Genomic DNA, 22,349 nt, shown 5'->3' on the forward strand with positions numbered 1-22,349 from the left:
AGAAACAAACTTTTTGCAGATTTTCTCAAGTGTTCTGCTCTCACTTTACACAGACTTGTTTATCAAAACTTTCAACTAAGTGAACCACCAATTTGGCCAACTTTGGATTAGGTACTGTCTATGTAAGGGCTGAACAGAAAGCTATTACTGCAAGAGAATCCAAGGTCAATTTTGGTCCTTCTCCAGAATATAAGACACTGAGGCCAGATACCAAGAAAACTGTTTCCTCAAGGAGAATTTTGTTCTAAATAGACAGAGACTTAAAATTTGAAGGGACTTCAGCCAATTTGCCAAAAGGCCTCTGTACCATTTTAATGATCTAACGACTTTCTGGAAGCAATTACATCTCTCGTATGTCTCACATGGTATCTGATGTGACTAAGCGGGTGGAGACTGCTATCAGAACAGACTACTGCAGAAGCCAAGTGGTGAACTCCAGGTTCACACATATCCGGGGAAAAAGATAAAGTTGATTTTCATTCATTTTAGAAGAAAGATTCTGGTTTTAGTTCTGTTCTTGTCATCGAGATTACAAGCAAACAAAAAGCAAAGAGAAAAATATCACTGGTTGGTAGCTCTCAATTTTTTCCCCTCTTTTTTCTATTCTGTGGTAGATACCAGAGGACCATCAGGGAAAAATACTGAGTGTTTCTCTTTCATTTGACATTTAAGCTAACCTGTGAGTAGTTCAAACTTCCCAACTGTAATGCAAAGTCAAGACTTGGCAAAAGAATAGTAAGTTCCAACACATGTCTACCCAAAGCTAATGGCACTGGGTGTCTGTGAGTCCACAACCCACTTCAGTGATATGCTATGAAGCAGAACAAGACCATTCACACTGGTGAGGAGCTGGTGTTCTTTGCAAGTAGGTGATTGTTTAACAAGACATCTAAGAGGCTAAATTTCAGATAAAGCCATTTTGTATTTTCATCACTCCCTTACCTGTAAAACCTGCTCACGAGAACTTCACTGGTGAATCCCATTCCTCCCCAAAACTGGAGACAGCTATCAGTGACTTCACGGGTCAGACGACCTGCCTTTAGCTTAGCCATGGAAGCAAATTTTGTCACATCGTTGCCTTCTACATAGAGAGCTAATAAAAAAAGAGATAAAAAAGCAGTCACTCTGGAAACCACCTCCCCATGTTCCTATAGCCTGACAAGGTTCTTTGCAGGAAGAGAAGCACATCTGGGGAGCAGATGTGGGAGCTCACCCACGGCACGGTGCAGCAGCGAGCGCAGGAGCTCCACTTCGGTTGCCAGCTCAGCCAGGCGGAAGTGCACGGTTTGGTTGTGCAGGACAGGCTGGCCAAACACCTTCCGCTGCTGGGTGTACTCAATGGTTTCTTGTATAATAGTTTCCATTGGTGTCAGGGCTGGAAGAAACAAAGCACAAAACAAGACAGCATTTTAGCCAGATCTGATTAGCTTCTTGTTGAAAAAGAAATTTTTTTTCACATTGCACAACCAACACGTTAGGTTTTTTGAAGCAAATTGATACACTCTGTACACTCAGTTTGGGGTGAAGCTTAAATTCTGAGTCCAGTACCTCCTGGTACCTTGAAGACATCTATCTCACTTGAGCCCCAAACTGCCAAAACCTGGAGGAGAGGAGAAGGGATTGGGTAGGCATGAGGAGATTAATAGAAAGTACCAACATGCTGAGGTAAACTTTACGCTTAGTGTCTCATTTGGGGACCCAGCAAAAAACTTGTGGCAACTCCTGCTTTCCATGCTACCTGTGTCCTGAAGGTTCTCCAAAATCCTGGAAAAAAATCCGAAGGCAGACAGTGTAGTGTGCTTGGTGAGGAATGCTGTAGAAATGTAAATTGAAGGAAGCCTTCAGGGAGAAGGCAGAAATCTATTCTGAGATCAAGGAATGCAAATAGACTGCTTATTACATCTGCATTCTGTGATCAGATCCCAGCACAGAGAAGAAAAAATTCACATCCACTTTAAAAAAATACATTAAATAATTCTCCTAATGGAAAATAGTTTGAGTGAAAAATAGAATGAAAACCAGAATGAAAATAGTGTACTGCTGTAAAACAGGTGAGAGAGGCAGCAGGCAACGTTTTACAGCAGAACTAGTTTGCTGCTTCTTTTTCTGCAAACTGAGACATATCCCATTTTAAACAAGAAAAGAAAGGGAAAAGTTTCTTTTCCAAGGCAAACCAGCCTTGAAGTGAATGACTAAGCCATCAGTATATTAAGTATACCTGTGATAACAGCAGGTACAGAATGTGTTAAGAATTTTCTTTGGCAAATGTGGACCTATGTTACTATGACAAGCAGTAGGGCATGATTTCACAAATCTATCTGTATGTGAAGGGTCACATTTTATAGTTTCAAAATATGCATATCCATATCCATTTGCATTTAGAGTCTGAAACACTGAATGTGAAATGCAAAATAAACCTAATGGACAACTATGAAATCCCTTTTTCAACCTGCCAGTTACTAACATGACAGTCCCTTGCAGGAGCCTGGTGTGGTTCCACATACCTCTTTGCTTTGTTTTCAAGATCACTGCTATTTAAACTTCATCTCTCTACTGCTCTCCTGTGTAGACTCTGCATCCCACCAATTCCCCCTGACATGATCATTCACCATCACTTCCACAGAGCACCATTTTTCACATGTCTCCACATTCCATAGGGTGATCAGCCTTTCTCATTACCTAAATGTATTCCTCTCCTTTCTCATACAACTGACTTCAATGCACATTTTTCAGAAGAGCATATTTATAAGAAGAAATGTCCTCATTTCTTCTGTGTTAACACACTATGTTGTCACCCAAATGCTATCTTTCTGGACAAGAAAATAAATTTCTGTTTTCAGGAACATCTCTTGAATAGAAATACTGTCCTTCCAAAGGACAATGTCAAACAACACTGTAGCATGTGTAACACCAGCAGCTTTTTTACTTGTATGTCTATGGTCTGCAGCTTGAGAAATATAAGGAAAGAGCAAGGAGTATCCAGGCACCTCTTGTCCCTCTCCCTCAGACTGAAATCTGGGAGGAACACAGCGAAGTCTGAGCTGCTGGGTGGGAAACTGAACAGTACATGCCAGTGCTGAGAGAGCAGAAGGGAGGTGGAAGGGATAAGGACAAGGGACTAATCTTGTGCCATTCTGTCAGAGCAAGGTGCTCCAGCACAGCTTGTGTGGTTCCCAGCATCCAGCACGAGGGAAAGAGGGGATGGGAAACAGCAAAGAGGAGGCAGGAGCAAGATCAGGTAGGAAGAAACAGGACAGAAACTGTTTAGGTCCTTCTTGCAAAGGTCTAAAGATCATGAAGGGACTTTGGCCAAACTCTGCTCAGGCTGCCACCACACACCATGGCTCAGACTGGGGTTCTGGGAAAACTGCTCTTAGAGTGTCCACCTCTCCAGTTCCCTGCCTCCTTCCTGCCCCTGCTGATCCATCCTCCTGTTTTCTTAGCTGCCATTACTGCCCTTTTTCTTATTTCAGGAACTGTCATTTGCACACAGAAACAAACAGAGGAAATCAAAGGACTGTCCTGGGCTGTTTCAAGAGGCCATCAGGTCAAGGGTCATGATTCTCTCCCTCTATTCTGTTTTCCTGAGACTCCATCTCTAGTACTGCATCCAGCTCTGGAGCCCACAACACAAAACAGACACTGATCTGTTGGAGCAGGTCCTGGAGGAGAGTCCTGAAGAAGATTAAAGGGCTGGAGCACCTCTCCTATGAGGACAGGCTAAGAGTGTTGGGGTTGTTCAGCCTGGAGCAGTGCAGGCTGTGGGGAGGCTTTATTGCAGCCTTTTGATATACAGAGGGAGCTTATAAGAAATATGGGGACAGAGTTTTTACCAGACCCTGTAGTATCAGGACAAGGGGAACTGGTTTTAAACTGAAAGAATGTAGATTTATATTGAACATAAGGAAGAATGTTTTGGAATTGGAATTACATGATCTTTAGGGTGCCTTCCAACCCAAACCAATTCTATCATTCTACAATTCTAAGAAATTCCTTTTGAGAGTGGTGAGACACTGGAACATGTTGCCCAGAGAAGTTGTGGGTGCCCCATGACACGTCCATTCGCTGGACATGTTCAAGGTCAGGATGGATGAGGCTTTGAGCAACCCGGTTTAGTGAAAGGTGTCCCTGCCCATGGTGGAGGGGTTGGACATTAAAGGTCCCTTCCCAAACCATTCTGTGATGCTGACTAGAGGTATTCAGAGCTCTGAGCACAGCTCTATCATGGCAAAGCTTGGCTGTGTAGCAAACAGCACCAAAATGCAGCACATCATGAATACCATGACAGCCAACAGCTGTGTTCAACAAGATAACAGCACACAACACTTTGCCAGTCATACGAATTCAGAGAAATGCCATTCATGATAAGGAACCCCCCTATTTATTTCTGTGTATTTGTTTCCTTCTTTTATACAATGTTCCCCACATCCTTAGAAAAACTTAGCCCCGTGGGTTTCAACTGACAGCACATGCAGGAAATGTCACTCTAGGTCAGCCTAAGGAATGTGTGGCCTACCACACAGCTGAGAATTGTGAAAGCATTCGCCAAATGGAGAATAATCTTTTCCTTGTATCTCCATCCAACTTATATTACTCCACTTGAAATTTCTGCTCACTGTAAAGACACTTTGTCTTGTTGCTGTGTCTCCTCTCAAAAGAAAAAGAAATTAATATATTTCTCTTAGGTTGTGACTGATCACTCTCTAATGAACAGTGAGCTCTAAGCTGAGCAATATGATTCTTAAGGATGTGTGTTGCCCATGCAAAAGGATCTGTCATCCCACTTACTGGCCATGACTCAATGGTGCTCATAAAATTGAAGTTGCAGGAGCAAATAGAAGTCATTAAGAAAGTGCCATTCTGCTTTCACACGCACACTGAATTCCCTCTTTGTCTCTGAGTTAAGCAATTCACAAAACAACTGTTTGCTTTTTTTTGTCATAGCAACATTCTTTTCCTGTGATCAATGCAACAGGTCCTCAAACGGACAGTGTTTACCAAGTGTCACAACATGGGAGACACGTGGCACCTTTCTTCTTTCAGTGAAGCAAAAAACACGGTGACTTTGACTAATGCCTTTGATAATATGTCGCTCAGAGGAAGAGACCACACCTGGGACTGAATTTTGCAATTCCAGGAAGTTATTTCTCCATTTATATTTTATACCCGTTTGGCTGAAAATAGATGTTAAAAGGAAAAAAAAAAAAGGTGAAGAAAGATAAGAAAGATACTGGCCACAAAGAAGATAATTAATAAACAAAAAGAGGCCTAAAGCATGTGATACTTCAAGCTAAAAATACATAAATCCCCCACCAAACGAAGAGAAACAGAACAAAAAACCCCAAACACAACAAAATAACACCTCAAAAGGAAAAACAGAAAGAATGGCAGTCAACTGCCTTTTCCAAGTTAAAGGAAGCAGAGAAAGTGAGGATGCCAGGACTGGTCCCTAAAGCATTTAAAAGCAGACTGATGATTTTCAATGTCATAGTCATGAACTGGGAAGGAACAGAAATGTTCTACTGAGGGGCAGAAGTGAAGACCAGGATTAAACATGCAGACCTAATCACAAAACTACTGAAGGCACTTACATTGTTTATCACATCTGAGCCTTCAGCAGAGCAGTCATGGTTGAACATAGGTGAAACCATTTGCAGGACTGGAACTTAACACCTCTTGATGCTGTGGTACAACAAACTGCAGGACTGGAAGTTAACACCTCGTGATGTTGTGGTACAACAAACTGCAGGACTGGAAGTTAACACCTCTTGATGCTGTGGTACAAGAAACTGCACCCATCAAGTACCTTCTGAATGCTGGTTACTCTTTTTCTTGTTTACCACAATTGGTGATCTCTGAAGTTTGCAGCTTGGCCCAAACCATGGGTCTTGTCCCTGCTGGCAGTGCTTTTATGCATTTTATATCAGATAGTTGAAAAAAAGCAAACTGGAGGGGTCCAGCAAGGTTTACACAGTAGCTACTGCAGAAGGCAGCTCCCTCTCCTTGGTGAGCTCCTAGGCTCTTCCTCCCTGGTGGCCCATGCCTGGCCACAGCAGGTGAGGAGAGTTGCCCTTCCCAGGCTGCTCATCCAGGGCAAGGGTTCACCTGCTCCTGCTGCGTTGTTTTGGACAAAAAAAAGAAAAAAAAAGAAAAGAAAAAAAAGAATTGAAACCTGGTGCTCCAGTTCCTGGAAGAGCAGAGCGACAGCCAGGCAGTTGTGCAAGACTGGACAGTACCAAGCTGCCCGTGGTTTTAGCAGGAGTGATCTAACCTGCCAGGCTTTGTGTATTGATGCTGTCAGTGCGCGTCACTTTTGCCTGGGGCATGACTAATGCTGCCTGCTACTCTGCTGCCTGGGGAGTCTCACTGCTGCCCAGAGCTTCTGATGGTTTGTTTAATTTAGACTTCAAACTGAGCATAAAAATGCACATCCTTACAGTCTGTGTACACCTCAATTAAAGCAGAAGCAGTGGTAGGATCACATCTCCTGCTTGCCTGAGTCTGCAGTGACATCCTTGGCAAATGTGACCTCCTGTCCTTTGCTAGAACTACTCTCACACGTACTTATCTCAGGCTGAACTAAGAACTTTTTCTCAAAAAACGATTTTTTTTTTAAAGGCATTTGAACTCCAAAATATTTGGTCTGGGATGAACCCGAAATAGTGAATGCTTTTTTATTTGTTCACTGAATCAAAACACTACTTCTTAGAATGCTCAATTCTCCAGTCACTCACAGACAGTGACAGACAGGGAATGCACAAGAGCATGAATACAGTAACATTATTTAGTCAACCCTGGAATCTAAAGAGGACCAATCTTCTTACAGTGAACCACATCATATTTAACTTGAAGAAGCAAACACTGACGGGTAGGGAGGAAGCAAACACTGGGGGGTAGGGAGAAAGTTTGCCATCTGAAAATAGACAATCCAGACTTGGATCTGGTTTCCAGCAATATTCAGAATCCATATAACCCGAATACATGGATTTGAGTACAGCCTGAGTTTTGAGTAACATAAACTCTGTGACAACATAACTTCAGGGAAAGGAATGTGGTGCTGTACCACTTATGTCCAAAGTGTGCAGAGGTAAAACAGATCTGCAAAACAAAACTGACATCCTGCAAGAGCCGCTTCTTTATGCAGCCAGTAAGTTAATTTTCTAAAATCTATGATAAGAATCAGTAACTCACTGTACTACAGGAAAAGTCACCATCCTTCTATTTCATGCTGGTATTTTGATAGCCTTTGCACCATATTTGTAATAGACATAACATGATGCCATATTTTCTTATCAGCAGAGAAGCACCAAGAAAAGGAAACAAGGCAAAAAGAGCCTCTGCAATGGCTCACAAAATATTTTCTGCTTCAGGTTTTCCTACACAAAAGGGAATGTCGTCTGTATCCAGGCTATGACGGATTTCAAAAACAGATCCTGAAAGGTCATTGCAACTTACAAGAAAAGAAAAGTGCTGTTAGTCATGAGAAGAGTGACCCCTGTGTCCCAGCCCGGCGGCAGAAGCGCGAACCATGACTTACCGATGGCTACTCCCCACAGCCGCTCTTCTTGGAATTGCAACATCTGGTATGTGAAACCCTTTCCTTCCTCACCGATGAGGTTTTTGCAGGGGACCCTTACATCTTCAAAAAAGATCTGAGCTGTGTCTGATGACTTCATACCCAGCTTGTCTATCTTTTTAGCAACATGAATACCTGAAGAGAAAGGTGTATGAGAAAGACCACAAAAAAGAGAAGCACTTTGAACAAGGACAATGTTTTCAGAAAGGAAAGTCTGCAGATCTCAATGTATGTTCTGTGACAACAGTGAAACCTACCTTTAGGAAAAACTTAACAGTATTCTGGAGTAAAATGGCCTAAAGCCTATTTTAAAAGGTTTTTGCAGTTTATTAAACCGGAAAATCAGAAACTTTAAATGTAAAAATTCCACTTTTCATTATGTCCCCAAACAATAAATATTTACTACTCATAATAATCTTACTCCCCACAGGTCTTCAAACAATGCAGTATTTATTTGTTTATGTTTGATTTTTATCTCGCATTATAATAAAATGCTGAAATTCCATTTGGCAATATTTGCCAAGTGCCTGCACTGCTATGAAACTGTACACAAATATTCAGTAAGGACAAAAACAGAGCTACATTTTAAGCTGCAGCTATGAGTATTTCTCCTCCTGCAAATCCTCTTCCTACCCTTCCCTTCTTAGCCTATGCTGATTTTTTCTGGTACAGTGATCACTCTGAGTTCTTGTGTGTGTAATTTTTGAGGAGGGTTTGCTTCCCCACAGACCTCTCGACACAGCACTGACTCTGACCCCACGTGCACTGGGCTGTTGAAAATGAACCTGGTTCATTCAGGTCTGGCCACATAAGGGCTCAGCTACCTCGTCACACCGGGCAGGACTCCTTCCTGTTGTTTGCTTTTTCATAGCTACAAGTTTTTTCTTGTTGTTGTTCAGATACAAGCATGGCTTACCACTGTGCCACAAGAGTTTAACAGGCACCCACTGTTTTCCTGCAGCAATTCTCCTCTCTTCACCGTTTATCTCCCTGTTGATCTGGAGCTAATTCAAATACTCAGGGTGAAAGTCAAGAATGTTTCAAAAGCAAAAGGAAGACAACAATCAGGCATAAGGATTCGTGCATAACATGTTAATTACATCTGACAGGTCTGTATATGTAGCAAAACAGTCCTCCAACTCAGCATATGTATCTTTGCCAGAAAACCAAAGTTTTTTATTACTCACGTACATGTTATTCCAACCAGCTTTGTGATGAGGAGGTATTCTGCTGTTATTTTCCTCTTTATTATTTTTCAATCCTTTACTACTCCCTGGCATGGCTCAGTAGAAGCTGGTTGGTCACCATACAGATTGTTGTGGTCCCTCTGTACTTGTTTGTACCTTGCTGTTCTTCACAGCTTTCAGAGAACATCTCTTTCTGAATTAATACAGATGTCTCAGCTTCCACTCACGAGAGGCCTTCAGCCATATGAAAATTACTTTGGTTTTACAGGCCCAAGAAGTTGGCAGTCATTTCCTTCAAATCTGCTCTCTCTGGCTGCACTAAATAAGGTTATGGGAATTTTCATCTCTTCACAGAGATGAAATACTGACAGTGTTTACAAATGCCAAGACTGCTCTGAGAAGAAGGTCCACATAGATTTCCCCAAGTTCCACTCATGATTTTTTCTCCACCAACCAAGCTGTAAACAGATTATGTATTAGGAAGACTTGCTTTGATACATGATCAATGCAGGAATAAAATCAGGACAGCTGTATAAAATTTCTTGACTCTTGAACTGAAAATTATCCAGCAATTTGTACTCAGTCAGCCAAAAAAGCATTTGTGATTTGTTTCCATATTAAAAACGGAGCTAAATAAGCACACACTGAGCAATTTACAAGCCCAGATGAAATCCGGAACATTGTTTCCCATTGGAATATTGCTATTTGGTTTATTTGAGAGTTGCAGAGATCATGTATGGTCTAAAGCCAACTGGCTTTATGCAATCAGTGCTCCTCACCCATAAGAAGATTCACTTACTGCTCTTGTTAGTGGGTGGTTTAAAAGGACTCTCCTCAAGAAAACCCAACCCCTGCCAGTTCATTATATTGCTAAATTAATCCTGTTGTTTACTTCCCAGATCCACATACACCAACAACTATTGAAGAGATCTCTTACAGGCTTGGTTAAAGGAGCTAAATGTGCTAATGATTTTTACCTGTAATTCTTGCAGATCAGGTTGGGTGTTCTGGGTCCAGCAGCATCCTCCTCTGTCATGCCCTGCCAGCTTCACTTGCTCTTAAATCATGGTTCTCACCCACAAGGAGACCAAGCATCATGAGACTCATGGGATGCCCCTTCTGAGGCTAGCACATGCTTTACATCATGGAAGACAATTGTACATAATCATCTCTTTGCCTACTATGGGGGCATCAAAATCTCCCTTCATTTAATTATCTTCCTTCTCTTCCTAAGAGGTACTACAATTGAAAAATTACCAGCAGCAGTAGAAATTACAGAATAACTCCTGGTATTCATCTGTATTAAATAAATCACCCCCAATAACTCACAAATCTCAACTTAACAAGGCCAAACAACTTACTAAATCACACTAACAGAGCCATTTGAGCTACTTGCACCAGTATCACTGAGATAGATTTCTATTTCCCTGGCTGGGCAGTTCTTCCCAAGTGTCTTTGATTTTTCATTTTCTCCCATTCCTCCAGCCTTCTGACAATCTCTTTTATTTCCTATATTCTATCTTGAGAGAAAGGCAGTTGCTCTCTCCTGAAACCATTTAGTGCCATTACAAATGAAAACAGACACATTTTAAATTGCAACCCAAGAAACATGCTCTTTCTCCTTTCCTGGTTGCTCTTCTCTTTATTAACTCCTCCTTGCAATCTCCCCTAGAGCCATCTGAGGACTCAGAGGACAAACCAGAGGACAAATAGTTACCAGATCAGGGCTGCAAGCCATTTGTCTATATACTTTACACACAGACGTTTTGCAACTTGTTAGATTCTTTTTCATTATATGAAAAATGCAGTGCTTTTTTAAGACATTGTAATTTTATGAGGAGTATTCACCTAATTTGGATATCTGTTGTGGATCCATGGTGCTGTTATCCAAATTTCCTTTAAGATAAATGTATTCAGCAATGTCTGTCAATATCTAGACCATTATTTCCTTCAGCCCAGATTAGAGAGTATATATACCTAAAATTAGAAGAAACAAATCCTACTTTGTCTATCCAGTAAACTACCGATTTTTGAAATTAGTAATTCACTTTTGGACATGGAATCTTTTTCTCTCTCTTTTTTTTCCCCCCACCACACTATCTAAGTGCAAAACAACTTAGATTTTTTGCAGAAATACACCACAGATCCTTCCTTATCCAGATACATAGGCTGCAGAGGTGAGTCAGACATAACACATTTGCTCTCCATTGCAGTTGTTTTTGAGCTTTGACACACATACATCCACAGACGTTTGAGAGTGCATCATTTGGTGATGTCCTCCAGACACTTCCCGTACAGCCTTGTCCTGCCACCCTCCATGGCGCACAATCTTTAGCAGACAGACATCCTTAGGATGTACCAAACCAGATGGAGCTTCCTGAAAAATCTCACTTCTGATATGACTCACCCACTGAGCATAATCAACAGTCTTAATACTTCATTTCAAAAGGTCACCAATCTTGGTACTGTGACCCCTTTTGAGGTAAATATACGTATCACCACAGAAGAATTAAAACGCGCATTTTGAGGAGCATAAATTTTGCTCCTAGGAAGACTTCTACACTTCTGCAGATCCACTTAAGGTGTCTCAGGCAATTTTCCCACTCTAAATATCTTTGATGCAGGTAAAGAAGGTCTGTGTGTAGGCTGTGAGATCTTAAATCTCCCCTTTCCTAGAGCTATGACAACTTGTGTCTTTTAGAAGCAAGCAAAGTGGCTAAAAACCTCTAAGTCAATTTCTATATATTTTATCTGCCACCAACTGTGAGTCAGCTGCTTTGTGTTTTAGGAAGATTGATCTCAGAGAAGTAATACTGTATTTGAATTCTGACCCTTTCATGAAAAATCACAAGAAGGACTTCATTCATTTATCAGCAGATGGCTGATAAGTGGTTTAACTAGAAATTCAGAAAAATTCTGGTCCTGAGTTACATGTTCACTCATCACTTCTCAAAGTTCACAACTAGTGAACCAGCTCAGGTCTGTCTTCCGTGAGCTCCCATTCAAAGCTTATTTTGCATGAACAGAGTAGTAGAAGCTCACAATTCACTCAGAACCTGCGTGATTCCCAAGGAAACTCACTTGCTTGACTTACTCCATGCTGAAATTCACTTAGAAGACATTCCCTTTAGAAGCTCTCATTTTCCACCTGTGCAGCATTGGAGACCTGGATTTAGTTCTCAGTCTAATCCATTAAATGAACATGCAGACATTCACTTCACTGCTATGGTGGTGTTCCTACATGTGAAATGCCAATAATGGCCCATATTTTGTGTGTAAAATACTCTGAATTGGATGAACAAAAGAGCCCCAAGTATAAATATTTTACATATAAATGCATTAATATATACTATTATAGATTTAATAAATATTGTTTTAAATTTTCTTTGCATAAAATAAGCATGAATTTTTAAAAGGAAATATTAAATATACAATTATATAGCGCATAAATTAATATGTTGCATATTTTTAAAATATTAAAATGTGTTAAAATTGAAAAGGTTTAAAAACTTTTGAACTGGTGTCAAAACTGCAAAAGATTGCCACCAGCACAATATTAACTTCATCCTCTCTGGATGATGTTGTTCATGCATATAGCACTTGTGCATTCTGCAAGGTCTGCAGACTACTCAGGAACACTGTGGACTGTACCACTGAAACTGGTGCCCTTAGTTCAGGATGTATCTCTGCCATGTCTCCACCTGAATTGCTAGTCTTATTCAAAACCAAATCCATACTTCCATGATATTTGAATCTTCCAATCCAGCCCACATTTAACTCAGACTATTTTTATAATTTAACTGGTAGTAGTTCCCTGGTGAAAGGATCCCTTTGTACAGCATGGCCATGAAACACTCTGAATATACATGCAATTCTCTTCAGCAAGCCCACCAGGTTTGTTTTGAGAGGTATCTCCCAAGTCTGAAATCTCTAAACTCTTTATGCTTTTACTTTCATATGGTTATGAATCATTGCCATAAAAATGTACCTGAACAACTTTTCTAAATATATTTTTGGTTAAATACCTTTCCTTCTTGTATTTGGCATAAAAAAAATCAAAATAAAATCAAATTAGAAGACAAAGAGATCTGTGTTATTACCAGGTAGATTCATTGGCAGACATATGAGAGATTTATTTCGATGGGGAGGTCCTTCGCTGGTGTTTGCCAGGAGGCACATCCAGTCTGCCTGGCTTCCAGATGTAATCCACATCTTACCACCATTTATGACATATTCATCGCCCTTCCTCACAGCTGTTGTCTTGATATCTATTTCAAAACACAGGAAATGAAGAGTTATTCTTTTGATGGAGGGGTATATTGGGTATGACTATCAGGGTCACTCCATTGCTCTCAGACAAAACTATTTGGTTCTCCCTCATACCCCCCTGTCCTATAACCCTTCCAGGCCATAAGACAAACCAGTCTGGACAACTCTTGGAAGTCAAGCCAGGGAGACAGGACTACTTCTCCCTCCTTCCTTTAGATGGAGTCTTCACCCCAATGGATGAGAGCAGAAAACTTCCTAATTAAACATGTTGGCCAAAAACTCGTGACAGAAGCATTTCACTGTGAGCTGGTCTATTAAAGTTTCTCTAATAGAGAGTTTAGAGACCCTAGTCCTGAGGAGACCATTAATTCCAGAGTCCTGACTTAAAAAAACACAAGCCTTGGTATCTGTGAATGTATAAACATAAACCAACACGTGCTTCCTGCATGCTCTTGGTCAAGATGCTGCAATATGTTCAAAGCTATTAAAGGCCAAGTCTGAATGCAATGAGTGTCTGGACATAAAGGAGTTCTAAACACCTGCTATTTATACACCCTGGCAAAAAAAATCTTATTTTTATCTGCAGTGGTTCACATCATGCTGCAAGCAGCCCTAGTTGCAACAGACAGCCAGAGAGAATCATTAGTTATTATTTACACTCCAGCAGAGTTTCTCAAGGTCTGGCTTCTTTTCCCTGCAATTGAACTTCTTCAACAACAACCCCAGACGATGAAGACTCTCCAACAGATATCCAGATATAAGTAGGTGGTGGTATAAGAGAACACAAGAACACTCTTAATAGCACCTGTAAATATGTATGAAACCCATAACAGACTATCCACTGAAGGGGGATCACAGACTTGGAGGGTAGGAGTCAGACACCACATGAAGTGGGCAGGCATGTTTAAGTCATCTGGTTACACTTTCATACACAATCACCTCAGCCTGCACATGCACATTCATCCCTAGGGCTCTAAACATAAACCAAAAGCAAACCCAAATGTCTTCCTAAATGATCTTCATTTAGGAGATAAACTGGGACTGAGGTCAGCCTGGCTGAAAATTAGTCTTGTTAATGAAGGCACAGGAAAAAAACGATGGGAGAAAATTGTGTAAGGTATGAAATAAGGAAGTATGGGATATAGCTATGGCTAAAGGAATGTACCAGCTGATAATGATGAACAGCAAGGGAAAGAGATAGTAATCATGTGGATAAAACCAGCAGACACGGAGGAATTCACCCAATGAAAGGACTGTGGCAAATCTGTCCAAGGGACTTGATATGAAATCTGTATAATAATGAGTGCCAAGAAGCTTAAGTAATCTAAAGTACTGGCACTCATAAGACATGGACACAGACATTGGACACTCACATACATGGAGACTAAATAATAAATTAAGGACACACAAGAGCTGGAATAAGAAATATGACTGTACTGAAATGGCGTGACAAGGACTGGAGCATACACAGTGATTTACATCATACGTCCCTTGGCTGTGGAATAGCTACTGAAGAGATTAGATAGAAGTCCCAGAGAAGGTCTGCAAAGGACCAATGAGCACTGTGATGTTACCACAAATGTAAATAGTTCTTGCAGGCATGGCGTCACAGCGGTCTAACCACCCAAATACAGATTAAAGAACAAATGCCTTACTAATGAGAATGTTCAAGTACTCCAGATTCAATTGTTCACAGCTTGCTTCAAACACTTGAGAAACAACTATTTTAAATGGTCTTGTGAAGAATTGATTCTCTTTAATTAGAAGAAAGATGATCAAATCAATACATAAGTTTTATGTTCAAAATACAGCAGGCTTTGAAAACCTACTTAACATTTTACTATGGCCAAGTAGACTCAGGAATATGGCTATGAAGATAATTTGGAATATTTGACTATTTATTTTGCCTGATAGAGGATAACTCTGGGAAAAGGCTACTTCATTGGGTACTCCATAACTCATTTTTGCAGGCCCACACCACTGACCCTCACAACCTCTTACACTGCATGCTCTGAGGCAGAGGTGAATGATACAGCTGGTGCCATATAAGCAACCAGGGCTTGTCATATCACTGTTCAAATCACAGGTACTGGAGCCTTAATTTTCTTCTCCACTGCACTCAAGTCCAGCCATGCATCTAAATAGATTTGACTAAAGCTAAGGCTGGCTTCAACTTTTAAGGTCAGTACTACAGTCAAAGATAGGCAACACACATCCTTAAAGTCAAATATGAAGAACACATATCTGAAAGTTACACCATCAGCACAGGAAAGAAACCCCAAACCCAAAACATTAAAGAAATAGCTTCAAGTCTAAATGAATGAAGAATCACTTAAAAATCCAGGAAAGTACTTGTAGGAAATGAACCATCATGAAAGTAAGCTACAATTTGGAGGTCAGAAGATAAGTACTGGTTGAACAGGTTGAACTAAGTTAAATCTTGCAGATGAAAACCAACAAAATCCAAGGAGATTGTGGTGGAAAACAAAACTGTTTCAGCCACATAAATGAAAAGATGGTGTCCTGGGGTGACTAGAAAAAAATGAGGCATATAGAGGATACTTAAAAAAAGTAAGTATTTCACAGGAGATTACAGACAGATTCACAGTATGGTTGACAAAGCAAAGCACCTGTAAGAAAGTCTGTACAAAAACTGAAATCAGTGAAAACAGAAGTTGCTATTTTTGGCAATCTGAACAGCTTAAAAATACATTTGGAAAGAAAAGATAATTAGATTTACCCATGATTCGGTAAATTTGGGTTGATTTAAACCCAGCCTCATTTATTATGAAATTGGATTTTCTAGAGAAAAATCCTGTTGGACCCAAGGAAGTTAAATTTACACTACTAGGTTACTGTGAGTTAAAATATGAAAAGATAAGTATTAGAACAAGAGTGGAAATGTGCACAAGGAACTTGGCAAAGCAGAAATTGCATCAGGTTACATTAAAAGAGGAAGTTCTGGTGTGCAGGGAGAGTACTAGTTAAGCCCCTCCTTGGATATCAGCCTCTGGAAAAAAAACTACTGAATATTTGCATTAATGATCTTTAAGAGGACAGGAATACACTAATTAAATTTGTTTGTGACAGAAAATTGGGAGACATCACAAAAACAGACAACTGAAGTATGGCCCAGCAGAGAGGAATGATCTTGAGTTTTCAAATTCAACATGGCAAGTACAAGTACTCAGACACAAAGTAGTAAAAGTGATTGCTAAATCCTGCAATGTTTCAATAGCAAACTGGTAATGAAAATGATCCACAAGTACAGGATTCACAATCGGCAAGCTGTTGTGTAACAGAGTTGTTGTTGGAGAGTAATACTTCTGTTAGGGTTGGAAACATATTTGTGGCATTATAGACACCATGTGTAATTCTGGGGGTTTATGCTCAGAAAAGACAACTTCAATCCAGAAAAGCAGAAAGGCTGGATTCCACTGAGACAAAATGAAGCAAGATATTTATGCTGAAAATGTAGATGTGACCAGTGTTACTAGCTGCAGATACCTGTACATTGCTTGAAGAAAGTAGACATGTTTTCCAAGATGTGTTCTTATATATCCCCCCAGACTACATTCTATAAATTGTGGAATCAGAGTGAGATCAAATGAGACAATATCATTCAAACTGACACAAATGTTTATGCTTTGTAGTACCAGAATCCTGAAATTAAAGACCAACCTGTCTGTTCTGTACCAACTGTACTGCTCGGTTTTTCTCCGCAAGCCAACTCTGTGCTAGTTTTGGTGCACATGGTCACTACTATGGACAATATAGAACTACACTTGAAAGCAGACTGATGTTCCTTCAAATCTACATTAATTTTGTATTAGACTAATATACACAGTCCTTTTTCCTCTGCTGAATTCTGAATAAATTAGTCTGAGGCACATTTCAGTTCTCATGTAAATACTGTTTTTGTCTTCTGTGTTCGTATCACCTTCAGTAATTTCAGAAATGCAGGGAAAAAAGTTAGAGATACCTTACTCTTTGTCATTCTTCAGTTTAAAATGCAGAAACACATCCCCAGCCTTCACATGTGAAGGCTGGGTCCCTTTACTTAGGGAGACAAACATCCCAACAGCATGAGCAACTAAAGGAAGCACCAAGTGCAGTTTCACACAGCTCAGTCCACTTTACCGCTGGGCCATCTGGAGATGGTGCAAATGGTGCAAGTCAGAACAAAAGCTATTGTTGCTCATACCTAAATAGTCTGTTTAATTGCCCTTCAGAAGCACTGTAAGCTGGATTTGGCATTTATATCAGGGATCAAATCTTCCAGGACAGGGGAAAATATATTTTCATTTCATCCTGCAGTGTGTCTCCAAGCTGCAGCATAGAGTCATCAGATAATCCTCTTTGATTCCCAATTAGTTTTTAACTACATTAATCTAAGTGTATCATACCACTTTAACTAGATGATAAATAAGATGCTGCTGAAGGAATATTTATGTTACTTATTATCTGGAACACTGCATCAAAAAAAATTAAATTCCTATTTAGAATTTTCTGATAATCATCTAATTAAACAAGAGAGGTATTTATTAAAATAAATGATGCTATATTTCTCACATTAGCAAAAATCAAATTTATAATTACTGTAAAAAGTAAGCTATTAAGTAATATTAAAAGATTTATTATTCACATCTTAATAATACTTAAATTACAACAAGTGATAATGTTAATTTAAATAATATTGAAATTTATTATTTTTATATTTATTATTTATAAATATTAAGTGTTATTAAAAGTACTGTTTAATAAACAAGTCTGCTAAAATTATGGAATTTTTCTTATGAACAAATTCAATTAACCCAGAAAGGAAAACAGCATTAGATTATGCAGGAAGATTTAATCCCATTATTTCATTATCCACATTAACATTCTTGAAATCTACCTGTTTCACCCTTGCTCGAGCACTATCTATTTGCCTTGAAAAACAACAGAAGTTTAGTCATGGAGATGCATACAGGATTCCTCAGATAAAAAATGTCTGTCATGCTAGGCAAATTTGTCTGCAGGAAGGTATCTCAGTAATTTGCAAGAACTTGTGTTCAGCCATGCTCTGTCCAACAACTAAACCTCTAAAAGTGGACACTTATCATTCCCTTTTCTGTGAAGTCCATGATTCATCATCAGAGGAGACATCTTTTCTTTTTGTATCTGTTTTGATTTAATTTTTCAAATTTTCTACTGCTTCAAGCACTTCAGAATAATAGTTTCATTTGTCCTGGTTTCTAAACATATTCTTCCACTAAACCAAGAAAAACAACTGCATGCAAAGTAACTAAATCATAAAGATAATGTACTTGACATTGCAAGTTCTTCATTAGATCTAAATAAAGCAATCATGAGTTGAGAGACATTTTTGCTTCACAGGAATGACAGAAGGGGCTGAGGTGAGGTAAGGATGAGCAAGAGGAAATCATAGCGAAAGTGATGCTGTCACTGTCAGAATAGAGAGGCTCTGTAGCTTGATCCATTCAGTGGAGAGGTCTTTGTCAGGGCAGTCCAAGTTCTAGTACAGCTGAACAGGTTATGTTCCCTCTCATGTACACCTAGAGTTGCATGACTGACAGTGATAGTGCAGCTGATGAGGTGCTGGAGTGCTCCTGACAGTGGTGAGCCTGGACAGAGCAGAACAACACTAGAAGAATAAAAACTGCATTAATCTGTTGTGCTCAGCCTGTACAAGGTTACTCCATTGATTCACCTGACAAATATGTTTAATTGCTTTTGGATGCATGAGAAGTGTGTGTTTTGTTCCTGGAATGTTATTTTTTGCCCCCACCACACCAGACTTCCTTCCTTTTGTTTCTTACAAGGCAAAGTGAAGATTCAGGAAGATTCTTTCCATTAAAAGATCAGGCTGTCTAAAACTGGCAGTTTGCTAGGTTAACTTACTTGCAACATCTGACCCAGCTCCAGCTTCACTGATACCCAAGCAAGCCACAAAATCACCAGCTATAGTTGGTACAAGGAACTGTTTTTTCAACTCATGAGAACCAAACCTGCAACAATATAATGAAAAAGATAGGATATTAAAATATTATTAAGATAAATTTTATTCAGAAATTAGTTGCAAATTTTGTTCTAAACACACAGTGATCACACAATTTTCCTATGACTAAGTAAAAACTGTCCCAGAGACAAAAGATAGAATAGATACCCTCCAAAGATGTGATTCAGAGTCTTCACCAGAAGCGCAGTCACAATTATTTCAAAGAAGTTTTAAAAAGTATTCAGGCATCTTACTCCCACAGAAACATGTGGTCAAGATGCCCAGAATCTATCTTTATGACTCTTGCTTTAAAAGTTCCAGATCTAAATAAAGATAACCCTGAGGATTCCCCTCGATGTTCCTCTACCACTGCAGCCAGCCAGGATGGAGGACCTGCTCTCTATTTACTTTCTGACTTTTGCACCATCTCTTTGCCAGGTTTTAGTGGTGACTGAAAACTTTTGACATGTGATGCCCACCATCTGCAAACACCTGTATTTAAATTATTTACGTTTCACATCTTCATTTAAATCATAGTAAAATCCATTAATGATTCTTCTCAGCTGTTCTTTTATCTCCACAAAAATAAAAAGGGAAACAGCAAACTGTTGGTGGTATTTCTACACAAAAATTTCACTTGGCTGTATTTAAATTCAGTTCAAAGTCACATGCTATTTTCCCGTTGTTTAGAAGATTGTATCCATTCAAAATATGCTACATCTCATTTCATGCTTGATTTTTTTCTAATTTGCATTCACTTGATTGGCTTGATTTTTTTCTAAGTAACATTCACTGATTTCCTCTTGCAGTGTGAATGGTGAGTTCATGGTCTAGTTCTTGAACCTTTCTCATGTGACTGAAAAATTCCTTGGGTCATGAAATATCTCATGTGTCCAGGAATCCATAAATTCAATAAATTCAATAAATTCAATTCCTCCTCAGCCTTCTCTTCGTTGAGAGGTTTCTAAGGTCATCATCATCATTTGCCTCCTTAGGCTTACTTCTAAAATATTGTCCCAGTACTTCCAAAGGAGTGGTGCCACTCAATCTAAGACTGAGTCATCCCCTCCAACCCACCCTGGCACAAAGGGCATGGGACAGCCAGAGAATAGGTTGAGATCCGGCAGACACTTCCCTGTGGTGCACACAAGGAGCTCAATTCCTAGTCCTGTCCCTGCTGAAAATCACAGCAGTAATCCCAAATAAATACAAGAAGCAAGTTTGGAGTGCCTACTCCTTCCTCTAGCATGCTGGAAGTTCCCACGTCTGTTAGGCAGCATACTTAGTTTTTTAATTTTCTATGGGGCAAGATCAAATATGGATAGCTTCACATTCATTTGTCAAAAAAACCTCAAAAAATCCCAACCAACAACATGAAAAATCAGATTATGAGAGCAGATAGTGGTGATTATTGGCAATGCCTTCTGATGCTTGAAACTTTGGTAACCTTTAGCATTTCAACAGAGGATTTTTCACAGCAAGAGCTTTGCTTAGAATAATATTTTTGTTTTGATTTCTTTCTTTGTTTTGAGTTCCAGAAAACAGTTCAGTTCTTTCCAAAAATGTGGCTATAAATGATGTTATTTTTCAACAAAAAAAAGTGTTGGGCAACACTATCTTCAGAAGACAGTGGGTCTCTGTGCCTTGCAGGAGACAGCTAGCTTCTTGTTCAGCTGCTAGCTTTTGTGTTAGAAATATGTCACTTCTGTAAAATTCTACCCCTCTTAAAGGCATCCTGGAAAAATCTCAGGTTTGCACAAATGCAACACATTCCCAGTTTAACAGCTCCAGAATTAGAAAACTGTTTTGCAGAGTTCGTGCTCTGGCTCAAGACAGACTGGACCATATCGGCTTTCTAACCGGGGCCATACCCCAGAGGATAGTTTCCCATGAGATTAACTGTGCAGCCTTAGCATCACTATGAAATACATTTCTATGCATTTGCCTATCCACACACACACACAAGTGTACAATGAATCTGCTGGATCCTGTGTAACACGCAAGTCCCGAGTGTGAGCTTCTGACACACTGACTTGCACGAAAGTGGTTCATTCTTTCTTGCTCCATACTTTGCAACTAACATTAGTGGAATGCCATGAAAACAAAGCAAAAATTCCAGTGCTATACAGTCTTGTAATTAGAGGGTAAAAAGAAAGTAAAACCATGGTAAAATACAGATGTAACACTTCTGTGATCCACACAGTTTTGTTTATGTGTTCTAATTGTCAGCTGCAGCTTCTCTCTTTATAGCAAACAATAAATCAGATAGGAAAACTAACTTTTTTGATAATAGTTCCCAGGTATGCTGTTAATAAGGGTGGAGAAAGAATCAGTGATGAAATAGAAAAGCATTCTCTTCCTAGTAAATAACCATCATTATCACTACTATTTGCCTATAAACAACAGGAAAAAAAAAATATAAAAAGGTAAAGTTCACTGCCTACTGCTGAGATAAGCAGCTCCAAATTGATCTGGTATCACTACAGATGTGATACCCTACAGGTTTGTCTATAAACTCTGGGAAATGCATATCATTCACTGCCTCAGCTAGGAACTGCTTTCTCCACTCTATTTGTAAGTGGCAGTATTATATCTGAATGCATTTGAAAGACCTGACAGAAAGTTGACCATACCATCCAAAGTCAGATCACTGCTGACAAATCATTTTGCATTTAGTTCTTAAATTTAGAAAGTCTTACTGCTTCACTTAGGGGATTCTGGGAATGACAGGAATCACATTCAAAGAGTTAGTTTGAAGGTACACTCAGTACGTGCTGGATGAATGCTGAACAAAGCCCAAAGTTATGAAAGCCAACAAAGAGCTACAGAGACTTTTTTTAGGGGTTGATGGCTGATTCCCACATTATTGGTTGTGACCATCAATATATTGATTTGTGCAGTAATGCACAGTCAAGATGCAAAACCTGACTTACCTCTACGACCATGTTTAGAATCCCCACAGCACACAGATGGTTTTAAAGAAACCATCCAGGACATGGGTGCCCCTTGAACCCACGACCCAGGACAAGCAGCTCGCCCTCCCACTATACAGCATGAGGAAAAGATGCATGCAGGCAAAATCTCCTGTAGCAACCAGCTTTCTCTTTTCATTACCAAGTTTCACTTTGACATGTGTGTGGGGGGCATTATACTGTATAAAGAGCCCGTGGAATTGGCTCAGCAGTGGAGGAAAAATTGAATAATGCAGATACAAATTCAATTAACAGATTTCATCAAGTTAACAACAATTTAACTCTTATTTTCCAAGAACTTCCACTGTAGGATTTCACCAGCATAAATATACATAAATTCCCTG

General features: G+C 39.6%; 1 protein-coding gene across 3 annotated transcripts in view; it reads right to left on the reverse strand.

Moving 5' to 3' along the window:
• The window catches only part of LOC111924396 (putative acyl-CoA dehydrogenase 6), a 79,939-nt gene that overhangs the window by 9,064 nt on the left and 48,526 nt on the right, over positions 1-22,349 (reverse strand). For all 3 annotated transcript variants that reach the window (XM_086857282.1, XM_086857264.1, XM_086857273.1), the window contains exons 4-8: positions 18,937-19,043; positions 12,864-13,031; positions 7,538-7,711; positions 1,214-1,375; positions 943-1,093 (exon numbers count right to left, since the gene is read on the reverse strand). In XM_086857282.1, coding sequence (XP_086713408.1) covers positions 943-1,093; positions 1,214-1,375; positions 7,538-7,711; positions 12,864-13,031; positions 18,937-19,043 — 762 coding nt within the window. The remainder of the gene's footprint in view (positions 1-942; positions 1,094-1,213; positions 1,376-7,537; positions 7,712-12,863; positions 13,032-18,936; positions 19,044-22,349) is intronic.

Source organism: Cyanistes caeruleus, chromosome 1 (genome assembly GCF_971803275.1).
Source record: "Cyanistes caeruleus chromosome 1, bCyaCae1.hap1.1, whole genome shotgun sequence".
Lineage (NCBI taxonomy): Eukaryota > Metazoa > Chordata > Aves > Passeriformes > Paridae > Cyanistes > Cyanistes caeruleus.